Source organism: Oryzias melastigma, linkage group LG22, assembly GCF_002922805.2.
Source record: "Oryzias melastigma strain HK-1 linkage group LG22, ASM292280v2, whole genome shotgun sequence".
In the NCBI taxonomy this organism is placed as follows: Eukaryota; Metazoa; Chordata; class Actinopteri; order Beloniformes; family Adrianichthyidae; genus Oryzias; species Oryzias melastigma.
In genome coordinates, this window is record NC_050533.1 from 16870195 (window position 1) to 16893799 (window position 23605).

The 23605-nt window shown below is 38.7% G+C and overlaps 1 protein-coding gene and 1 long non-coding RNA gene across 2 annotated transcripts in view; one reads left to right on the forward strand and one right to left on the reverse strand.

Annotated features, from left to right (window-relative positions):
* Positions 1-2164: 2164 nt before the first annotated feature.
* Positions 2165-23605, forward strand: part of LOC112149480 — a 24630-nt gene continuing 3189 nt past the window's right edge. The window contains exons 1-2 of the long non-coding RNA XR_002919788.2: positions 2165-2317; positions 16414-16473. This is a non-coding gene — a long non-coding RNA (uncharacterized LOC112149480). The remainder of the gene's footprint in view (positions 2318-16413; positions 16474-23605) is intronic.
* Positions 6165-23605, reverse strand: part of LOC112149473 (filamin-A-interacting protein 1) — a 22504-nt gene continuing 5063 nt past the window's right edge. Inside the window, exons 2-6 of the mRNA XM_024277185.2 lie at positions 17151-17409; positions 16637-16810; positions 16331-16509; positions 7682-10475; positions 6165-6944 (exon numbers count right to left, since the gene is read on the reverse strand). Of these exons, the coding sequence (XP_024132953.1) occupies positions 6738-6944; positions 7682-10475; positions 16331-16509; positions 16637-16810; positions 17151-17405 (3609 nt within the window). The 5' untranslated portion in view covers positions 17406-17409 and the 3' untranslated portion in view covers positions 6165-6737. The remainder of the gene's footprint in view (positions 6945-7681; positions 10476-16330; positions 16510-16636; positions 16811-17150; positions 17410-23605) is intronic.

Here is a 23605-nt window from a genome sequence, read left to right on the forward strand (position 1 = left end):
GCGAGGGCTCAACTTAGGGGTCTGTATGACCTTAAGTGGTGAGGATTACTCAGCGTGGACGAGGCTTTTATTAGCATTAGATCTGATTGGTCCCTGTCTTTTAACGTCACGTCTACTACGTCACGTTTCTTCTTCTACGGTTTTATTCACATACTTACCATTGAACGACGAAACCTCCCACGTCTTACGAGTACCTGCCTTGCCGTGGCGACCCCAGAGAGCCTGCGGCTCACCCACAGTACATCCTTCCTTCCCAACAACCAACTGTGGGGGCTAATTCTTTTCCCGCATATAAGACCAACCAATCCCAATAGACAGCTTGTCGCTGATCGCCTTTTATAGTGGGTTGAAACACCCTACTTCCAAACTAATGGTTTTGATTCCAATTTTTTTTTTCTCTCGAATTTGAATGATATACTATATGCTACTTGTAAATAAGGTACAAAGAAAAATAAATATAACTGCCAAAGGATTTTATTTTAAAAAGATACATTTTGAGCCGCAGTGCATTCTGGGAAATATCACGTGACGTCACACACAGCCGGAGTGTTCTTTGGTTTTTAAACGACAAAGCTGACTCCTGAGCGCTGTTTAAAGCAATTTTACATAAATAATCAAGAGTAACCTAACCAATTGTCATTTGTACAATATTTATTTGATAAATGTCCTACCTGGGGGTGTTCGTTTCCTCCTCTTAGATCGTTCACAAGTGGGAGTAGTGTCAGTAGCCCTGCTTCCTGCAGAAGGCTGCGCATAGACTGTATAAGAATAACTGGACAGACCAAGCCCCCCTACTTCCGTGTTCCATATGGGAAGTACCACTGGGTTGAAAAAAGGCCAAAGTCCCATTGACTTACATTGAGAAACAGTTATTTCTCAGTCATTTTATCTCAGAATAATCATTCTTCCTCTGCTGCTTTCTGCTTAACTTCTTTTGTCTAATCCTATTTTTTTTAAAGATTTTTTTTCCATTATCACAAGTTATTAGAGTTATAAATTGACCAATCAGATGGCTCAATAAGCGTTTGTGGGTCTGACGTCGAACGTCTGGGGCGTTTGAGTGACAGATGACGGGTAGCCAATGGGAGCAGACTTCATCAATGAGTCGTGAAGACCTTTTAACACCTACTTTACAATTAAACAATGTAGCAATCATTGTCCTACTGTTGTTTTCTCAATGGGATGTACCGATGCAGCAGTTTAAAACAACAAGAGGAGCATGCTGTCGACATTTTTAGATGAGGATTTACTCTGTAGAAATAGATTTCACTCTGAGGTTATGTGTTTGGACTTTTTTGTTTGTTTAAAATTCGTTTTTGTTTTTTTCACTAATTGTAGCTTATAAATTATATGTTGCGTATATGCGTATAAAAATCACCAACCAAAGTTTCATCTTCTTCACTTTTCCAGCTTGCAGCTTGAATTAGACGCAGACGTCTGAGGAGCACGAGACAAACGTCAATGTATGTTATCGTATTTTCAAACAGATAAAAAGATCCACCTGTTCACTTGTTAGGATGGTTATTTATTTTAAATACAGCTGAACGCGCTTCTCACGTGCATCTGATCAGACTGTAACCTGGCCGCGCATGTAACGCTGCAGCGAGCGCGCGAGGAGGCCGCGCGCAGTTCGGGCACAGCGTCACCCAAATGCTCCTTTTATCTCGACAAAAAGGAATAAATGTAAGTAAATCCCAAAGGACCGCTGACAGAATCAAATGTTGGGATGGTTCTCCCTCAAAGGCTTCAACAATGACTTGTACAATTCTCTCGAGCCGACAAACTGAAGTTGGCTTCCGATTCACAGCGAGAGCGTTCCACTGTATTTTTCAAACTCAGACCACCTACAAAACAGGTCCTGTTCGAAAAAATCGGAAGCCAACTTCAACGTCGTCGGCTCGGACCGGCGTTATTAAAATGGAAGCTGTTTACATTCGCAGTCTCGTGGTCGAGGCGTGGAAAGAGGCAGACGGTTGCAATAAACTCACTCCTGATTGGCGACAGTACTTCCTGTAGTTTCCATGACTCAGCTATGACTCAGACCAATCGCTGAAGATGGGTTGCAAATGGTGGTATCCGTTTCAGGAATTGGCGGTGAAAGCGGCGGGCTACTACTTTCGCGAGGAGAGGAAGTAATGCGTTTCCAATGGGGGACCTCGTTGCTCGCTCAGTCCATTATTTTTATAGTCTATGCTGCTTCCCCAAATTCCTATGGATGATATTAACCAAGTCCTGGATTATTTCTCTCTGACGACCCGGTTAAAGTCAGACAAAGGTTACAAGTACTTCAGTGAAGGCTGCTTGTTTAATTGTGAAGGTATTTATGATTTTATTCTTTGAATCTATGCTAATGCTAATGCTAACACTAGCATTAGCTTTAGGGTTGAGACATGGAGCTACAGATCTTTTCTGACAAGTTAAAAGTTGCCTACATTCCAGTGCTTACAAAATCCTTGGAAACAGCTAAATTAAGTCAATTTCGGCGTGGCTGACATTAAGGTAAAACTTATGAATGTTTCAATGTTTTCTACTGCAGTCAGTGAGCTGCTGTTAGCTCTCCGTGGTTCTAACATAGCTACCCTTTGCTTTTGCTCATAACTGTGTCTGATCTGCGGGAAAATAAAGGTAAACATGATCACATTGATTGGAAGCTGTTGTCAAAAATATGAAAGTGACTACTGTCACGTAATGTTCTAAAATACGTTCACCCAGAGATTCTTGTTTTACTCGGCCGCTCTTATTTTGAAAGCTTGAAACTTCATGGCTCGATAGCTGCTCTTAACAATGTCACTGATCCAAACCATTCCTGTTTTTACAATTATCCTCTAAAATATCCTGTAGAACAAGTGAATTTAGCCTGGGAAGGGATGTTCATGTATAACTAGCTTGGCAGCTGAAATGTAATTTTAATGGTGAGATATAAATGCATTTTTTGTGCTATCTTATGTTTAAGTTCTTAAAGATAGCATAAACATTATTTAAAATAGTATTCCCACGATGTGAACTATGGCGCATATTGGAAGAAACACAACACACTCCTATTTACTCTGATTTTTCATTCTTCTTTTTTTCATTTCTAAATCCTGTCTTTAACTTTAGGTTCTTTGAATGCCAGGGGTTTAAAAAACGCCATTAAACGTAGAGCACTGTTCCTATTTGCTAAACAATTATAAACAGATTTTTCTTTTTTTCTTCTTCTACAAGTGATGACACAAACTTCTGGAAGTGTCAATGGGGTGAAAATATATACCCATCACTTGGTAGCAGCATTCAGCTGGCCCTCTCACAGTTAAAACCAAATTTGAAGGTGACATCCTACAGAGCAAATGTGACAGTCAGGGACATGATGTATTCATGATAATATCCACGCACAGGAAGATCTTTATTACTATTAACATATACGGTTACAACTCCAAACCTGAAAACTCCCAGAATCTTTCTTTGATTGAAAATGATATAATTTGTGGCCTTAACAAATTTCCTGATGCTATTATTTTAATGAGAGGGGATTTTATTAAGGTTTGAAATAATCAACTGGACAGATGGCCACCACGAGCGATAACTTCCAACAGTCTCTTATATTTATTCATGCAGAGATATAACCTGAAAGATGTCTGGAGAGAAAAATTCTTGTCAGATTCTGTTTATTCCTGGAGTAATAATGATGGATCTCACATTGATTACTGGCTGGTGTCTGATTGTTTAAGTGCAGATGATATTGAAGTTAACATTTTTCCTTCTCCCCTAACAGATCATAAAGCAATTTCTATTTCTATTAAACTATCTCAGACTAGGCCCCAAAACAGGAAAGCTTATTGGATTCTAAATAACTCACTACTTAAACTGGACATAGTACGAGAAAAGGTTTCTGAATGAGTCTCTTATTTCTATAATTAAGCTAAAGAAGAAAGAACTGGGAACTTTTTGAATTAGAAATTGATACTTTTATTTGAAAGCTTAGTTTAGATTGAAATAAAACCATAAAAGCAGAAGAAAATAAAGTTATTAATGATATTATGGCAATGAATAAAAAAATCCAGCAGATTTATTAGACGATGATAAAAGGAATTTTGCATTCTTGCAAAAGAAAAAAAAATTAAACAGCATTTATGAGAACAGAGCTGAAGGAGCCCCTATTAATCATCTTAGAAATAGCAAGTCTCCTGGGTCAAATGGGTTAACTGGGGGATTTTATAAACAATTTAGTAACGAAATTGCGCCTTTTCTTGCCCTGGTATTTGTAGAGAGCATAGAAAAAGGCATCCTTCCTCCAACGTTAAATCAAGGTGTACTCACCCTTGTACCAAAATCCAAAAAAGATATACTTCTCATTGACAATTGGGGCCAATATGCTTATTAAATAATGGCTACAAGATTCTAGCATCTGTCTTTGCCAAAAGACTTAAATCAGTTCTAAATTCAGTTATTGCTGAGACACAATCTGGATTCATACAAAACAGACACGTCTCCAGCAATATTCGTCTTGTTCTTGACTCGTGAGATGCTATCACCAACTTTAGCCACAGTTCACGGTTCCCAGCCTGATTTCTCTCTATTCAAATGCGATTCCTGTCCTGTGATGATTCCTCTCCATCAGATTATTTTGTTAATAAGGTTTTTTAATGTCGATTGCAAAACACTGCGTCACCTTCTGTGCTTCTTTTCGTACTTTTTCGGACCTCCGCCTTTCATTACTCAAGAAGACTCAATGCATAGTGATGGCACATGTCTGTCACAGCGTGTGTCATGTGATTTCCAATCCAGTAATATATATCAATGGTGCTGCTGCTGCTGGGATGCACGGTGGCGCAGTGGTTAGCGCTCTTGCCTCACAGCGAGAAGGCCCCGGTTCGAATCCCGGCTGGGACCTTTCTGTGTGGAGTTTGCATGTTCTCCCCGTGCATGCGTGGGTTTTCACCGGGGACTCCGGCTTCCTCCCACCGTCCAAAAACATGCTTCATAGGTTAATTGGTGACTCTAAATTGCCCCTAGGTGTGAATGTGAGAGTGAATGGGTGTGTGATTGAGGCCCTGCGACAGACTGGCGGCCTGTCCAGGGTAAACCCCGCCTTCGCCCATCAGCTGCCGGGTTAGGCTCCGGCACCCTTGCGACCCCAACAGGGACAAAGCGGTCAGGAAAAAATGAATGAATGGTGCTGCTGCTGTCCACTTCATGACGTCATCCCAGATAAAATCCATGTGTCTGTATTTCTCCCACGAAAATAATCCTTCTTCAAAGATGGATAGATCTGCCTTTAGTAGGTCTGGCCACCGCTAAACTCCTTCACAACACAAACACACGCGGCTTCTACACGGCTGTGTTTTGGGGGTGGGGGGTGTCTTAAGGGAGCACCCCGGAAAAAGTAAAAAACACTTATTTGAGCTGGAATTTATTGAAGACAGGACACAATTGGAAGATATACGGTATTGTGAAGCTAAAATTAACATTTTTTTTGCTGATTATCTCTGGTAAGGGGATAAATTGAGTGTTGTGTAAGCCAGAAGGCGGAGCTTGCAGCACAGACTCTTCCTGGAGGGAGCTGTTGGCAACGATCTTACATCAGTTTGCCCGTCCTGGACCAATCCCATTAAAAATGGTTGCAAATTAAAATAGATTGATTATATCAATATTGGAAAATATCATTTTGATTGAGACAGTTTATTTTATGGTCAAAACGACTATCGCAGTGGATAACACGTGATGGCAGCAAAAAATTATCAGATTATGATATGAATCAAAACATTGTTAAAATGAGTCAGTACTCGTTTTGGCAACACTTTAGGTGAGTTAATGCAAAACACTCAATACATAATGTTGACAAAGATAGTTAATACATTTGTTTAGCCTGTAAGCTGTTTACTAACATTGCTTTTGTAGAAAATTACCTCACTTTAGATATTAATTAATTTTGGTAAGTACCGGTATGTTAATAAACCTTATCCGGCTTATTGTACTAATAAATGTCTTATCAACACTAAATGAGCATAATAAAAATTTTGTTATTGTGTTAAATTGTTAAGGAATCCTATTAAAAGTGTTACCCTTGCTTCTTCTTTACCCACAAAATGCCATGAACTTGACATATCCATTCATACTAATAAGGGCACTAATATTTTCAATGTTTGAATTTTATTGCAAGAAATTGCAGCACAAAGCAGTCCAACTCGCTCTAGACTCCATCATTTATTTAGAATAATTTTCAGTACAAATGCTTTACAAACCATTAACAAAAAGCAAAACAATGTGTTCTCTTAAATATACTAGAAAAGTTTTATATATAACACAACCCAAAGCATGAATTAATTAGTAGCAGCACACAATAGCATTATTTTAAATCCCTATAAAAATTAAAGCTTCAATTAAACACATACAAACTTGACACAACTAAGTAAAAAATGCAAATTAAAACCACAGTAGGATGGCTTTTTTGATTGCAGATCAGAAATGCATCATTGAAATGGTCCACACTCACTCATTTATAATATCTCTAGGTTGTAAAATATCCACTCTATATGCATCAATGGTTTATTAAAATCACATCCTGACAGGCACAAATGAAAGAATTCAGAACCGTTCTGTGTGATTCTTTGTCACATGGCAAGGCTGGGAATGAAACCAAATGAGTCAAACTTTGAGTCACCTAATCCATGCTGTCAAAACGAAAATACAAATGAAAGGATTGTTTTTAAGTTTTCAGTGTAGCACCTTGCAAGTAGTGTTGAGAACTAATGGAAACATCAAACTTTCCCTCCAGTTTGTAAAACACAGCCGTTCACAGCAGATTTCTTTACTTCCATCCTCACAGAATGACTTTCGGGCCGAGACTCCGGTTTCACTCCACCAGAAAGCCCCGAGGATCCCAGAGTCGTTTTTCCTGTCTTCAGGTTCTTGGACATTGGGATGCGGGTCAGCCCCGCTCGAAGCGGCTGGGCATCATGCCCAATCTGTTCGACAAAAGGAGAAAGAGTAGATCTTCTCAGGGAAGACAATGGAAAACAAAGAAGCAATGTACAAAGAAAGCAAGCATGCCCATTTTACAGGAGAAAAAAATGAACTGCCAGCAACAAAACTCAACAAGCAGCATGTTTAAAATTGAAATCCGATTCCTATATGCTGGAAACGTATGTGCACGCTGCTACTGGTGCAACACTGTTTGCTCTAGGCAAACCCTGTATGTTCCTGTCTGCGAACGTCAACATCTATAGATCCCAGTAAGACCGTTGACAGGATGGCACAATGCCACGTCATTAGCTTGGATATTAGTAGTTAGAATGGTGTCCAAAATGCTTTTAAAATCAGACCACTATATAGTCCTGCACTGTGTCGTTTTATTAGTAGTTAGGGATTAGGGTGGGAATTCTATTTTTCAATAACTCCATTTGGATGACTAAATGTAGAGGTAGGGACTAGCCAAAAGGGTTGGGGAAGAATTTAGATTCAGCCATAAAGTCGTAAATGTACAAGTTTTTAAAACATGTAAATTTGCGAGGAAAAAAAGTCATACATTTAGTGTATGATTTTTAAAGTCGTGTTCGTGAAATTTTACATTCGCAACTTTTTTCTTTACGACTTTAAAGCCATAATTTAAAAAAAATGTATTTGTTTGTAAACTGGCCCCAATACTCCGTTGTAGCTTAGAGATTTCAAACTTATAAACTACAACTACTCAAAAAGAACTTACCACATTTTGAGAAGGCTTTGTTGTGGGAGATGTAACTGGAGATATTGTAATGCTGCTCATTACTTTACTCTGCATGCTCCTGGTGGAATTAGTGGTGATTTGCCGAGGAGAACGCAAAACAGTCCCAGTTGATAGCATGAGTTCTCTGCTGTCCGATGCCGTAGTCATTGATCTGACCACCATCTTTGAGGTGACGCTGCTGCCGACGTGTATGTGGATCTTGTTTTCTTCTGTTGTGGTGATGGTGCCAACATTGTTCGGACTCTTCCGCATAGGCACTGGGACCATCTGCTTCTCTGGGGTGACCTTGATTATGGCCCGGCCCATTGTCATTTCTTGGGGCTCAGAGGGTGTCTTAGTGATGGCAGAAGAGTTGGCTGTTATCTGAGAAACTGGTGAAAAGGGTTTTCCCAAAGCAGTGGAAGAGGACCGCCCACTTTCAGGAGACTTGGCTCTTGATATTGCTGTGATAGTGACTGGAGACTTGGCCCTTTCTGGGGTCACGTGTCCGACTGGAGACTTTCTTCGATGAGTTGGAGCAGCATAAGTGGGAATGATTGTGATTCTGGATTTAGGTTGAGAATGGTTGGGGCTAAGGGGAGCTGGGCTAGAGAAAACCTCCTCGGTCGTCGTGCGGTTGATTTCAAGGGTGGCCGTGTTGTTTTGGTTGTCAGGTGTCACCCGGATGTGTAGAGGCTGTCCTGGTTTCTGAGGCATCGGTTCGGCAGGCAAAAGGTCTCCATTCATGTGCAGATGCTTTTCCAGGTTGGTCTCTTGAGTAGCATGGTCCTTTTTTCTCATCCAAGGAATCCAAGATTTCTTGATACCCAAGTCGCTGCTCGACGAAGGATGGCGCTCAACGGTACAAGCTTTCTCGCTGGGCTTCTTCAAGCATTTCTGTCTGATGTTGTTCATAAAGTGGTTCTCCTCTTGAACAGACTTTCTAATGAACACAGCTGGGGTCTCCTCATCTGCTAATCCAGATCCCTCCGTCTGCACGGAGGTGGATGTCACCGCTGCATCCACTATTCTTCTTCCGTTCAAGCTTGGGCGTAACGCTCTGCTTTGACGCTTCACCATCTCGAGTTCTTTGGTTAGATGAAAGACTTCTGTTCTCATGTTTTTGGCTTTCTCTTCTTCTTCGAGGAATCTCTGCTGCAGAAGGGAATAGTCCACCTGGAGCTGAGAAAGCTGGTCTTCTTTATGCATCAGTTCGTGGACTTTCTCTTTAAGAGCTACCACATCGGCTTGTAGTTCCCTCGTTTTGGCCTCCTCCCTTTTGCACCGTAGTCGGAGGTCTTCCTCTTTGCTCTCCTCTTCTCCCTTTTCAATTGCTTTCTTGCGCAGGATCTGATTCTTCATTTCCTCCACCTGCTGGGAGAGAATTTTGGCCTTGTCTTGTTCCGTTGTGAACCTTTTCTCCAACATATCGTACTGATCCTCTGTCTTGATCAAATCTCCCTCCACCACCTCCAGCTGTTGGAGGCGTTCTTTCAGGTGCTCAATTTCAAAAGTCATCTCTTTGATTCTGTTGTCATCTCTCCGAATGGATTCACACAGTTTGGCCGGATCACAAAGAACCGAATTCCTCAAGGAAAACTTCTCAGCTTGCTCCAACCCTTCTATCTTCTTTTTCATATCAATGACTTTCGAATTAAGATCCTTCGTTTTATCATTTTCATCAGCAAGCTTTGTGCTGAGCTTTTCCTTGTCAACGTTTAAAGACTCTACCGTGGCTTCCATTTCGGATTTTAATTTTAGGAACTTTTTGCTTTCTTCAATCAGCTTCTCAGTAACTTCCATAACCTTACCCTGCTCAAGTTTAACCATCTTATTTAAATCGTCCTTTTTCTTTTCGTCGGACTTCACTCTTTCCATCAGGGCTTTTCTTTCATCCATTAAAGCTACTGTCACTGATTTAAGCTTAGCAAGGTCATCCTTGAGGCTCAGCTCAGATTTTTCCAACTTGAGTTCACTAGATTCTAGTTCTTTCATACGAATCTTAAGAGCCACAACTTCCTCTGACAGCTCTTTGGTCAAGCCCTTCTCCTTTTCAAGAGCATCCCGCAACTGTGCACACTCAGATTTGCTGACACAGACTGCATCCTCAAGTTTCTCCAGCTCAATTATTCTTTTCTGGAGTTTTTCTACTTCGAGTCTGAGGTTTTTTGCTTTACAGTCCTCTTCTTCTAGCCTTTTCCTCAACTCCCTACATTGGTTTTCTGTCTTTGTTATCTCCTCGTCATTCCCCTCCATCTCCAACACCCGTTTACGCAAGCTCTCCAGCTCAATGATCAAGCTCGAGTTGCCACAGTCGCCTTTGCTGATTTTTACTCTCAGTTCCTGCAACTCATCATCGGATTTCTTCAAAACTCTGCAGTTTTCCTGCAGCTCATCCACTTTGTGCATAAGCTCCAGAAGCTTGGTATTCATTTGACGGTTCTCGAGCTCCTTTGCAGAAATGATGACGCTCATCTCTTCGTGTTGTTGGTTAAGCTTTAAAGATTTCTCCTTAAGTTCTGCCTCCAGGCTCTGAACCCTGTGGCTGTCCTCCAGTGCGCGCTCCTTCCCTTCGTTCAGAGTCTGCTCTCGCTGTTGAAGCTGCTGGCTGAGCTCCTGGACGCGCTGGCTCTGTTGGTCCATTTGTTCCAGGTGCTGCTGCCGCTCATTGACCAGCATCAAGGCGAAAGACTTCAACTTGACCAGTTCTTCCCGCACTTTAGTGAGGCGTTTGGAGTGTTCCTTCTCCTTCCTTATCTGGTAGGCTTTCTCGTTTTCAAGCAGCTTCTTCAGTCTGAAGACATAAAGGGAAAAGTTCTGTTATCTTAAAGTTTAAATACCTTTTAACATCAATTATAAGAGTGTGATGATGGATTGACCTAATTAATTTGAATTTCTATGATCCAACCATATCAATGTGTCTGAGGCAAGTTATTAATTGAATCAAACTATGCCATTATTAAATTGTAATAAATAAATTAAAATTGATTTAGTAAAATAGCATTTGGATTGAGGTACAGTAGGTTTATTTTACTATAACATGAAAATGACCGAGTGACATCACAGCAGACAACTCACATGTAATGGCAGCAAAAGTGATCAAACCATTATTACAGTTCAATATAAGGAAAAACTGAATTTTGCAGACATCTGACCATACATTGTGGTAAAATGTTCTATTAATCTTCTGTTTGTATTATTTTGAAGTGGAAAATGGGCCACACATACGTCCCCTGTACAGTTTAGTACCAGGTATTTATCTCACTGGTTGACGTTGTGGCTAAAGACATCCTGGATTGATTTTAGGTCAAAGAATTGGATTGTTTAAAATAAACCAAAATCAACTATGAATTGAATTAGCAACCACAGATTATGATATGTTTAGAATCGTTCTTAAAATGAATTGCTACACCGTTAATCAACAATCACATTTTTTTTTTCAATTACAAACCCAAGAGTCTGAGATTTGATACCAAAACTCCCCAAACCAAATGTTTTACACTCCAGTATTTCAAAAAACAACCAGTAAATTCAATTTAACATTAGGGAGTGAGCTAAAATTGAAACAGTTTTAAAGAATAATCCCAGAAAAAAGTTTTTAAGAAATTGTTACAACAGCAGTTTAAGTTCCTGCTGATGGAACGTACAACAAGAAAAAAACAAGCTGCAGGTGAAAGCGCTACTCACTCCTCTTTACCAAGCGGTGGTCTTTTCACTCAGCTTCTTTCTATGCTGCTCATGCCCACTCTCATCTCCAGGTCCAAAAAAGTGCACACAAAGCAGATCACACACAGCAGCTTCTCTCTCCTTACAGTCCTCGGTCCATCAATACAGTATACAAAGTATAAAGCTTTGCATTGCAAAGTGAACCAAATTAGACAAGCAAAAACCACAACAAACGCTTAAATAAATATTTATCAACTAGTACTGAAGGAAAGTTAAAAAAAAAAAAAACTCACCAACTAAAGTTTCTTTAGATCATCCTTTGATAATTCATTAATATCTTTTCACACAAAGCTTTCAATTTTCACCACAAAAAAAATATAAGCACATGGCACCCTGTGGAATGGCTGATGTCATCTCATCCACACTTGCTGAGTAACATGCATAAGACAGTGTGTGTTGTTCTTTAAACAGAGGAAAGAGGGGTGGACCTTTGGTGCAGAGGGAGTGTTCTGGCAACTCTCAGTTTGCATGTTTGTTTCCAACGGCTAAACCAACAACAGGTTGGATTTAAAATGTTTCTAACTTTTGAAAAATGAACAAAGTTGTTGTTCCCTGAATTTGTAAAACACGTTGGTGTGTGAAAGAGAGGTTGATGGCACTGAAAGGAAATTTAAATGAGGTTTCCTGCAGCCTATGTGTGATGAGGAAAGCAGGTCTGGATGTCTCCCATGAGGTCAAGAAGATCTAGGAGGATAAAACCCATAATTTATGTAAGCAGTGGGCCTAGATTGTAGCAAGGGACTAAAGAGTTAATAATCCAAGCCTAGCAACACCACTACAAATGAAAGCAGTTGAAAGCTGAAAACATTTCAGGATGTCGCTTACATCTCTTTTTTTGCTATAAAGTTAGCAAACCTAGCAACTTTATAAAAAAAAAGCAACCCAGGCAACCCAGAAATCCATTTTTACTCACCGAGATGACAGTCACACCAAGAAACTGACACTCTATCATCATGAAAAGGTCAAAATTATGATGTCAGAGGTATCTGATACGGATGGTAACTCTATCAACTGTTGCTGTGGAAGAAATAGTTGCATGCAGTTTCCATATAACCACATATAGATAGGAATAAAACATTGCTTTAGGAATATAAATGTTGTTGGCAACTGTGCAGAGAAAACAGTTGCTAAGAAGATTCAGAAAGGAATGTTTTATCAGGTGAAAACATCTTATCCAGTGCTTCCTGGGGAAATTTTTCAGGATGCATTGAAACTCCATCCATGTCAGGACTGTCAAGACATGACACTGAACACTTAACAGCCTGTGTTAACAGGACAAAAAAGTATTATTTGTTAGGTAAGTGAGTGCAGACAGACTTGATGTTAAAAGATGGAAGCAGGAAGCCAAGTTGGCAATGAAGTGTCTCATACATCACAGAGAAATATAGTTGGCAAATCTTACATCAAGCAGTTGACACCATGTTTGATTTTTCCTTCTGTTTGCGTGACTTTAAAACTCCCTTTAGGAGAAAAGCCTCTCCTAGCATCAATCTACACGCTCCCTCCTGAAAATCTTTGTTCTCTGAGTGTTAATAGCTGATCACTACCAGTCAGCTCTGCCCATCCTTTGCATTCCTCCAGATGTTAGACACTTTGATTTCCTCCCTCTTCACTCTCAGACAGATGGCTATAGGAGATCACGATCCTAAGTATGAGACGATGACGAGTGTTAAAGTGCAAACTGTCAAAACAGATATGAAAAGCAAATTCCACCGTTGTCAATCACGTCCATGTCGTGCCTGTTTATCTCTGTTTCTGTGTGTTTTTCCTCAGCATGTTGACAACAAAAGCCCTAGGCTGTCAATTGAAATTCACACCTGCAAAAATAAACGGTAACAGATCAACACCTGTAAGTCCAAGATAAGCAGCCTTGAGCTCTGAGCAAAGAGGACACTTATCTAATGAACTTTAGTCTAATTCGCTGTAAGGATCTTAAAAGAAAGAGTTGGATCTGACTAAAAACATCAAGGATGTCCATCTGGTAGAGGTTAATCAGTCACACTGAGGCCCAACTGTTAAATGGTAAATGGCGTATACTTGTATAGCGCTAAGTTTATGTCTTTTTTCTGTTTTGTCCATAAGACTCTTAAGAAGGCTCTAAGACTATGAACTGCATCAGTCAATGCTTGCTGGTCAAAAAAAAGTGAGGTGATTTTTTATATGAGACTCAGATTTTTTATTTACAGCTGCAGAAACAGAAAATTTGCAGATTTGTTGAATGCCTTTCATACATGACTTTCATGCAGCCATCCAAGAAAGAGTTTCATGTACTGGTAGGTCTTTGACAACTGAAGCAAAATTGCTATGAAATTTTAAAACACATTTTTTAATTTGATCTCTTTTTAATTCTGATAAGTGTTAGATTAAAACTGGTGGATTTCATGCTTTTAAAGTTAATTTGACTTTTTTATGCATTTTGGTATGGAAGCAATTAACAAAGGAAAAAAATACTGAAAAAATTAACAAAACAAAAAAAAGACCACCTAAACTGAAAATTGCATTTTTGGTGTTTTTCACATGCTCATATGACATTTTTCTCAGGATGGAGGATACATATTAAACAATAAGCTTCAAATTGCATTTCTGAGTATTTATTTTATTCAAATCACTATGAATCAGCAGTAAATAACAAAAAGCTATTTGAAAAAGCTTGTAGCTGTGACATAGAAGCTATGATCGACTGGCCACAAGCTCCCTGCTCCTCGTCTGAGCTGGCTTCTGTTCTCAAACGTCTACAGCTGGATTGTTCCAACACTTCTTGTCATTTTGTTGCACCAGTAATGTTAGTTTTGGGAGGTGCTGTGAACAAATGGAAGAGAGTGTTAACAGATGCATGATGGGAAGTGGAGTGGGGTTGCTCCACATCAACAGTAACGCAGAAAAACTCAGTGGCCGATTTCTAATGAATTCCTGCAGCTCTACAGAAACTATGTCCTAGAAAATGACGCTATTTTTTTTATCTTGGCTAAAAACTGCATTATAATAAAAAGACCTCAGGGAACACTCAAAATAGATGAAAAGATGATTGAAATGGGCCTTTAAAAAAAAAGTTAGTGGCCAAATTTGACCCCATGAGTTCTACGGATATGTTTATGAAACTGAAAGCTAAACTACTACTACAACTGTACTCACTGTGTTTTTAATACAAAATTACACTAAGCCTTTGAATGAGTATTTTATTTACTACTATGCCCTAATACTTTAAAAAAGCCAATTTTCTCCTAATGGTACAAGCAAGGGAGTTTTTTGCATTTATGCAAACAAACCAAGACAATTCCTAACAATTCATTGACCTGAGATCAGTTCTATTCAGTGTCCTAATGCCCCTCTCTGCAGTTCATTGAAACATTGGTATTTGTTTGTGTCTGTGAGTCCCACCATCTCTGGGTTTCTAAAAAAAATTCAAAGACTGACATTTTTGGTCCTCTGGAGGTCTGAAAGTGTCCTCTCTCTGTTACTGCCTTAAAGCAGCCTGTGTAGTGACTGAAAGCAAATGGGGAAGGCTTTGATCAGAGGATCTTTTAATTAGTAGGGCCTCCTTTGATGTCTTCATTGTCCATGCAAACTATGACAGTTCCGCATGTTGGAGGCCCTCAACACAGCCATAATTAAACACTCCATGGATGTTCTCGGCTTAAAGAACTCATATTTCCGCCTCATCCCGCACTATTAGCTCCCTTCACATCGTGTTCAGTCAGACATAGTTCTTTCTCTGTTAATGAGCTTGTCATTTCAGTAAGGAACTCCTCCCAGTCTGAACCTGGCGTACCACAGGGTTCTATCATTGGACCCACTTTTTTCTTTATATATATCAATAACATGGGGGATTCTGTAAGAGATTCCCTCACTCATCTCTATGCTGATGACACTGCTATTTACTCCACCGGCCCCTTTTTAATGAAATCCAACTTTCCCTTTCCATACTGCACCTAAAATTAAAAGTTACCAAGACAAAAATCATGTGGTTTGGTAAGAAGGGACATATACCCTCAATATCACCATAATTGATGGGACACCACTAGAACAGGTTACAGAGTACAAATATCTTGGAATCTGGCTAGACAATTATTTGTTCTTCTCAACCCACATTGGCTTTTGCACTCGAGGGTTAAATAAAAAAAAAACGAAGGCTGTCATTCTAGAGAATGCACTCCTCCCTCACCTTCTCTGCAAGATAAACATTGGTTCAAACAACCATCTTGAGTATAGTCATGTTATTTATGGATCAGCTTGTGAGCAGCTCCTGCATTACCCAGCTATTCAGTTCATAACAAATGGGCTATTTAAAACTAACTACTGTACTATTTACCCATCAGTAAATTGGACTTCATTATTCCCTCTTCGAAAAATTCATTGGCTACTATGAATTTATAAAACTATGCTTGGTTTTTTTCCACCTTATTTGAGCCAGCTTTTGCTTACCCCTGTGTGCAATACCCGCTCTGCTAAACTAATCTTGTCAACACTCCAAAAATCAAACTCGTTACTTGGTTCTCTGTCTTTTCAATCTGCTGCAGCCAGAGACTGGAATGACTTAACAAACACTTTCAGATGAGACACTTTTGTTTCCCGAGCAGATTTAAAAACCAATTTTTATGACCATTTTAAAGATAAATGTTGCTGTCACACATTGCAATGATTTTTAGGGTTTTATATTTTTAGATTGTGTTTTTTTTTCTGATTCCATTCAATTTTATTTTCTTTTCAATATTAACTCTTTTATTTCTGCCTGGATAAAGAAAGATTAAATTAAAAAAAAAAAAAAAAAAGTCCAACCTTCATAAATTGCATCATCGTTCTAGTTTACACTAGCTTTTTCTCCCTTCCTATATTTTCTTCTTTCCTTTTAATTATCTTCTTCAATCATCTGTTTTGCACCTTCCACTTCAGAGCAGGGTCGATGGTCCTCCTTGACTACCTCACCTTTCTCTCTCCTGCTCCAGGAGGTTGGTGAAGTCGTCGCTTTTGTTCATGTAGTCCACATGTTTGCGTTTCTCTGTGTCCAGCTCGTGGACTGTGCGGCGATGGCATTTCTCCGCGAGCAGCAGCTGACTCAGCATTCGCCGGTACGTCTCCTTATGCTTCTCCTGCAGACGTTCCAGCTGGGAAATAACACTCAAAATGAACATTTGGATACATCTGTGGGATGCTTTCCTCAAGACTGAGACACCAAAATAAACCCTAAACCCATCCCTTTGGTATGATTGTCAGTGATGGTTGATCTCTGACCTCTGCCGCTGGTTTCTGGTAGACGCTGCTCTTGTGCTGTTTGCTGCCGGTGATAAAACCATCCCTCTGTAGTGCGTTCAGGGCAGAGCCAGGGACTACACAGCCATACTGGGACTCAAGCAGCTCTGGAGAAGTCTGTTGGGACTTCAGCATGAAGATTACATCTTCCCTGGCCTAGAAACACACAGATATTCATAGAGAAAATGACACATGTCTTAAAGATCAGTGTCATGAAAATATAAGATATTTTTAGGCCTAAATAATACTTTCTATATAACTTTTTCTTTAAACTGTTCATTCTGTGGTGCACTCACATGCATGCTTTCACTTGTTTTGTTCAGTTCCCAAAGTTAACCACAAGATAGAGCTATTGTGCTGCAATTGCAGTGTCAAGATTCAAGATGGTTTTTGTTTTTTTATACACGGTGCTTCCTGGAAAACATATTTTCTTTTACAATCATTGCCAGGATTTCACACAAAACTGCAGGGAGAAGCAAGTAAGCAGCCAGATTACCTGAACTTCTCCCTCCATGATCCCAAGCAGTTTCAGCAGATCCTCTCTGGACAGATCCACCATGCTTCCTGTTTTGTCTGTAGACTCAATGGAATCCAAAAGCAGTTTTTCTCTCCCGTCCTTCTGTTGGCTTTTGGCCTTCAGGTTCTTCACAGATAGACCAACTTCCTGTTCTTGTCCGATGTCGCTGTCGTTCTGTGGAGCCCCAAGCACCCTGTCCTCTGGGCTCTCCACACCGCTGCTTTTGGACCTCATATTTCTGGATCAATGAAAAAAAAAACAGTACTAATTTATTCAACCGCACTCTAGTCTGATACTCCTTATACCTTTGTTGTTCTCTGTCAGCAAATGAATAATTAACTAGAGGTAGTTCCTGTTGTGTTATTCACAGTTAAAATTTCCAGTGAGTTTTATGACTTCGGCTTGACTCCTGATTCACTGACCTTTATTTTTAACAGTGACAGTCAAACATTCTCTAGACATGAGTTAATATCGTAGCCTCATCTCATGCTAACATTCCTAATCCAGAATAAACATTCATAGCGGGTTTTTACTTTGTGTGAGGGTGTATATGACATTCCTGTTAACATCTGACTTTGAATCTCATCTACATTATCTACATTATTGGTCTAAATATTTATTTGTCCTCTTTTTAGTCACCAAGAACTCAGATCCTCAAAATAGATAATTTAAGATCGTATTTTCACACTCTGATAATAGCTGTGAAATCCAGCCTCACTCAATTTTTTTTTTTTGCGATCTAAAACCTAAATTCAAAATGGAAACATTTTCTTGGGATACATTTAATTTGGAGTGCATGCATTATATGTAAGAATTTAGTAAATTTGGAAAAAAAATACATTTTAACAACGTTGCACAGTTTTTCATACATATATTTTCATGTCCATAGCATTTCATTATATGCCATACGCAATATGCACAACTGAAACAACAAAAAAAGTTCATATTTTATTTGAACCTTCTATTTTAAAACACAGCTTCAAGAAAGTCAAAATTGTTTGCCTAATTTTGAGCCAGCAGAAGAGACAGATCTCTCTCTCTCTCTGTTTCCAGGACACCATAATTATTAGACCATGTGATGCTTTGCACAACATGTAAATAAAAACATCTGTAGAATCATCCTGACTTTGATAGATTGATAAAAAGAGGACGCTCTTATTTTGAAAAAAACAAAAGCAGAAAACTCCACATCAGGTTGCACTCACACCAGACAACCCATATAGCAAGTAAAGTTGGTTCTGTGATTGCTCTATTCTTGGGGATGATTTACTGTGATGAGGCTGACTTGAAGTGGTCAGTCAGAAAACGTATGAATGGACTCTGACACATTTGGATCTAAGTCGATTGCTGAGCGTGCCTGAGCGTGATCCTCCAAAGCTATGATGTCTGCTAGCTAACACATGATGTCATTGGTTCAAAACGGCTTTGTGTGTCCACATAAAAAAACAAAGTGCAAACAATAATGCTCCAAGGCAAATTAAAGCAGAATGAAATGGCTTTGAAATGAATGCAGGTATGAGAAGTCATGTTACAAGAATCAAACAAAAATCAAATATGAAGCCCTTTGTCACTTTATCCGTACAAGCTTGATTCTGCCAACCGCCATTGAAATACATTCTGCAAAAGATGACAGGAGCCTGCACACGGACCTAGGCGAAGGAATGAAAGAAAAAAAATGTTTTCACGAGGTAGAAGTGTCTTTGGAAACCTTGTTTCCCCTGTGCATGTAAATCTGCCACTTTATTTCTGCAAAAAGTCAGTAAACTCCCCAGTCATCTGAGCCCTACTGATTAGAAATTACTCAAACTTTGGGAAGAATTTCTGGTCTAGAATATAAAGCATCAGCCCACCTTATCTGTCGGATTATCTTATCCTTATCTTACCTGTGGATAAAAGTAAATGCAAGTGATGCAGATCCACATATCGGACATTGATTATATTATATATAAGTATTAAATGTTGATTTTATCATAATATTTTGCTAAGGTCTTCCTTAATAATTACAGGCAATGAAACAGCTTAAGAAGAAAAACTTCAGTATCATCTCCAATGTGCTTCACCAAGAACAAACTCTAAGATGTCTAAGTATGGATTTTAGGCAATATATAAAGTGGGAAAAGGAATTAGAGGACACCTGCAAAAAAAAAAAAGAAAAAAGAATAGAAATTGCTGGATTTGCTGGGTTAACTTACCAGCTGCATGTGGACTAAATTCAGATCACTCATGTTTCAGGAGAGTTCAACGACTCATTTCCTGTATTTTTGACAACCTGGATTTTCTGTTTTGTGCTTCAATATTTTAAGATTCATGTTTGCTCATTTAATAATTTTTCTTAGTTTTTTTTGTTCTTGCTCTCAATATTACTTTTTTTTCTTTTTTTTTTATTATTCTTGTTTATGCTTTTGTTCCTGTTCTTTTACTTTATTTTATGGACTGATGAAGCTACCTGGATGAGTGGTAAAACAGTACAAGAAGACATGAACTCTAGATGCCATGTTTACTTTATTTACTGTTCTTTTTCTTGTCTGTGTTCTTCGTATTTTTATTTTTGTTCCTATTCTTATTCTCATTTTTGTTCTTAGTAACATTCTAATTCCTGTTGGTGTTCTTGATCTTATTCTTGTTTTTATTGTTATTCTTGCGGCTGTTGTTGTTGTTTTAGTTAGAGGTGCAACTGGCTGTTTTTGAAATGCTTACTTCTTAAAGACCCACTCCAATCATATTTTGATCTGTTGTAAAATAATTTGCAGTGGTGTTTTAACTATGATTATCCAGTTTTAGTAAATCAAAAACCTTTGCTGTTTTCTAGAACATAACTTCTACAGAGCGCCAGGAGTTTATCAGAAATTTGCCTCTGAGTTGTGGGCTGGACTATTAGCACATACAGTAAGTAAGCCTACACTGATATCCCATCATCTCTTTGTTTACACTCCCTCCTGCTAGCAGTTCCTCACAACCTCAAGCTAATGTTAGCAGTGCAACAAAAATGTAGAGGAATATTGGAATCATTCAGCTGTACAGTTTTGAGCCAGGTACCAGCTCAAATGAATAAAACAAAGATGTACATTGATTTATTTACCTGAAAGTGGATACTTCAGAATGGAGACAAGCAGGGAGATTCTGACATTTTAATTGTTACAAAAGATAGCTTTTTCAAATGACATTTTTATATCTGCTCCTGATTCATCCAAATTTGAATAAAAAATACTCAGAAACACTGTTTTATTCTTACATTTTTATATAAGTCTCCCCAATTAGAAAAATGCTACAAGAACATGTTAAAAACACCAAAAACACAATTTTCATTCGTAGAGGGCATTTCACTCCTGAATTTATTTCCAGCTTTGAAAAAAAAAATACTTATGTTTTTGCTTTCAAGCTGATGATAAATGAAGGTTATTTTTGGAGATTTTATGCATTTTTGCATCAATAGGGGTCAAATATGATTAAATACATTATCTTTTCATTTAATTATTAAAAGAATAAAGCATTTTCTCAAACACTATATGAAATTCAGATTCAATGCTAAAATTTTGTTTTTACTACGACAAACAGAACCTCAAATTCATTTGTGTGGCAATGTCCAAAAGATTTCCGAAAGTTCTGGAACTCCACGTGAAGCTCTTGTTTCTCTACAGAAGAAATCTTTAAAAAAATCGTTGGTATCAGCTCAATGCTTAAGTCAGATGAGGAGGAAGATTATTTTAGAAACCTTTGAAGAGTTGGAAAACAACAACGTTGTTCAAAGTTTCTGGTTTCCTTCAAGAAATGTTATCTTCAGCAGTAGCAGTGGTCAGGGCAGTGAAGGGTAATAACGCTTAAAACCACCCTCTTTGATCCCCTTCCAGTAAAATATGTATGTGCAGGTCTGGAAGAGCGCAACATCGCACTGACTGCATCTGTCAGTTCAAACAGAAAAGAAAAACTGTTTTGCTGGACCAACACGTTTTATCTTGGGTTCAGCAGGTCCACGAGTGCTTGAAGGAAATGCCCTTCATAACAGGAGATAAACTGCAGCGTCTTCATTCCTGCCCATATTAGTTACTGCTGTTGGCTCATTGTCACTGCATCAAATGTTGTAGTACATCAGTTTACACATGTCCATGACACCATTCAATCAATGCCAAACTGAATGATGCCCATAAGTGGAGAGCATTGCAGAAGATGATGATGATGAAACACAAAGCGGTCTCCCGCTGTGAAGGATATGGACCGAGTTCCTACATGTGTGCAGTCGCCGCTAAGTTAGATACTTAAAGTTTATTTTTAATTTTTGAACCAATGCCATTAAGAATCCTGAGCAGCTACTGTAACTGGGCATCTCACTTTGCAGGGTCACTTTCGTTCAACATAGAGGATGGGGAGAGAGTGCATGGAGGTCTGATCTAATGCTTCCTTTTTATACATTTTGCAAAAACATGTGTAATTAAAAGTAAAAAAAAATAAAAAAAAATCATAAAAGTTGCATTAGTATAAAAAAAAATCCAATTTGTAAATGCTTGTGGTTGTAACATACAAACTCCAAGCAAGTTCCTTGCTCTACTCTATTCCAATGCAACCGCTTGCAGACAAATAAATCAATTTATGCCTTAATTTTTCCTGTAGTATCTAGTATCAGGCTCAAATCGGTATGACTGGATAGCTCCGATATTGCATTTTTTTGCACCACTAATGTTAGCTTGGAGTGGTGAGGGGATGTAAGCTAGCAGGAGGGAGTGTAAACAAAAGGGAAGATGGGAAATTAGCGCAAGCTTACTCGGTCCCACCCACAACTCAGAGGTAAATTTCTGATTTTTTTATTTTTATTTTTTTTTAATGACACATTTTGGCTAAGATCAGCATAATCATAGTTAACACTTTAAAAAAAAAAGATGATTGGAGTGGGACTTTACTCAAGTACAAGTTGCCAAAATTCAATTCCCTGAAAGCACATCATTTCCATTTGACAAATGATAAGTCTAAGCTTTCCGTTTTTGATGACAAATCAAACCACCACTAATTTTATTATGATCAACGTAATGTCAACTATTTGATCCACCCTAACTAGTCACTGCTGTCTCGGTGGTTGTTATTTCTTTGTAGCGCCTGGTATTCCAGTCTGCCAAGCACCACTGCCAGCTGTCAGCTTAGAACACAAAGGAGAAATCTGATGTCGACTCAAATTTAAGGCATCCGAACAGCATCACAACTGGTTTTCTGGAAGCAAGTGCCGGTCTACTTTGAAATGAAGGCCTAAACACCAGCAAGGCCCCGCGTTAAAGAGGAAAGTCTAAATTTAAAGTGGAACCCCAAAGCCGTCGCAAGGTTTCTCCCACGTCCAGTTGTCACATGTATGAGTATTTTAAACCCCTACTGTGCATGTGTCTCCATTCCTGAGGCACAGAAGTCAAGAGGTCAACACGCTATAGTCACATGTGTTTTATTGTTTGATCTATTGCATGTATTCCAAGAATAGGAAACATTTTGTCAGTCGAGACTAAGCTCTAGGATGAGTAGGAAGACTTAGTTTTGAAAATGTTATTTTTCTAATGTATAAACCAAAAATATCTGAGTATTATTCCTTTTTTTAAAAAAATATGGAAAATCTAAAACAGCACAGAACTTTTGACACTCCTTACTTACTTTAAATCATTAAATCTAATCATTGACTATATGTGAAATCTGTGATGTCACCCATAGAAAATGGCTGACTTCTGGCTCCAACAAAAAGAAGTCAATTCAGTCGCCATTTTTATACCATTTTGGAGAAGTAAGGAGTGATTGGTCTGATTCGGTCTGAGTCGAGTTTTCCATGCCAACTATTGTCACCAATCAGGAGTGAGCATGTTAAAAGACCACACCCCTTTCACTGAAAGAGGGCTCAAGAGAATCTGTCAGTCAAACATTTCGAACTTTTGAGACAGGGGCCAGCGTGCACCACATGCTTTTATTTATGCATCTGATTGGCCAGTTTATAACCTGCGATAGACACAATTTTAGATTAGATTAGATTAGATTAGATTAGATTAGATTAGATTAGATTAGATTAGAAATTGCTTATTTCAATTGATTTCAAGCAATCAAGAAAATAAAAAAAAAATAAAAAAATGTGGCAACACAAAGAAACAACAGAAGTTTGCATCCATAAAGACATGTCAAACACAGGGTAACTTGACAATAAAAGATAAAATGCTTGAAAGGGAGTGGGAGGAAGCACATTTATATAATCCCAGCCCAGCTCAACCTTATTATAATTAAAAAAAAGATCTAATTATAAATAGCATGTTAAAACATTGTATCAGAGCAAGAATTATTATTCTGACTAACATAATTACTGAGTAATAGCAGTTTATTTCTCAATAGAAGTCTATAGGATTTTGGCTTCTTGGAGCCAGTGGGTACTTCCTGTTTGGAACACAACAGGGGGAGGAGCCACTCAGTCCAGTTCTCATATA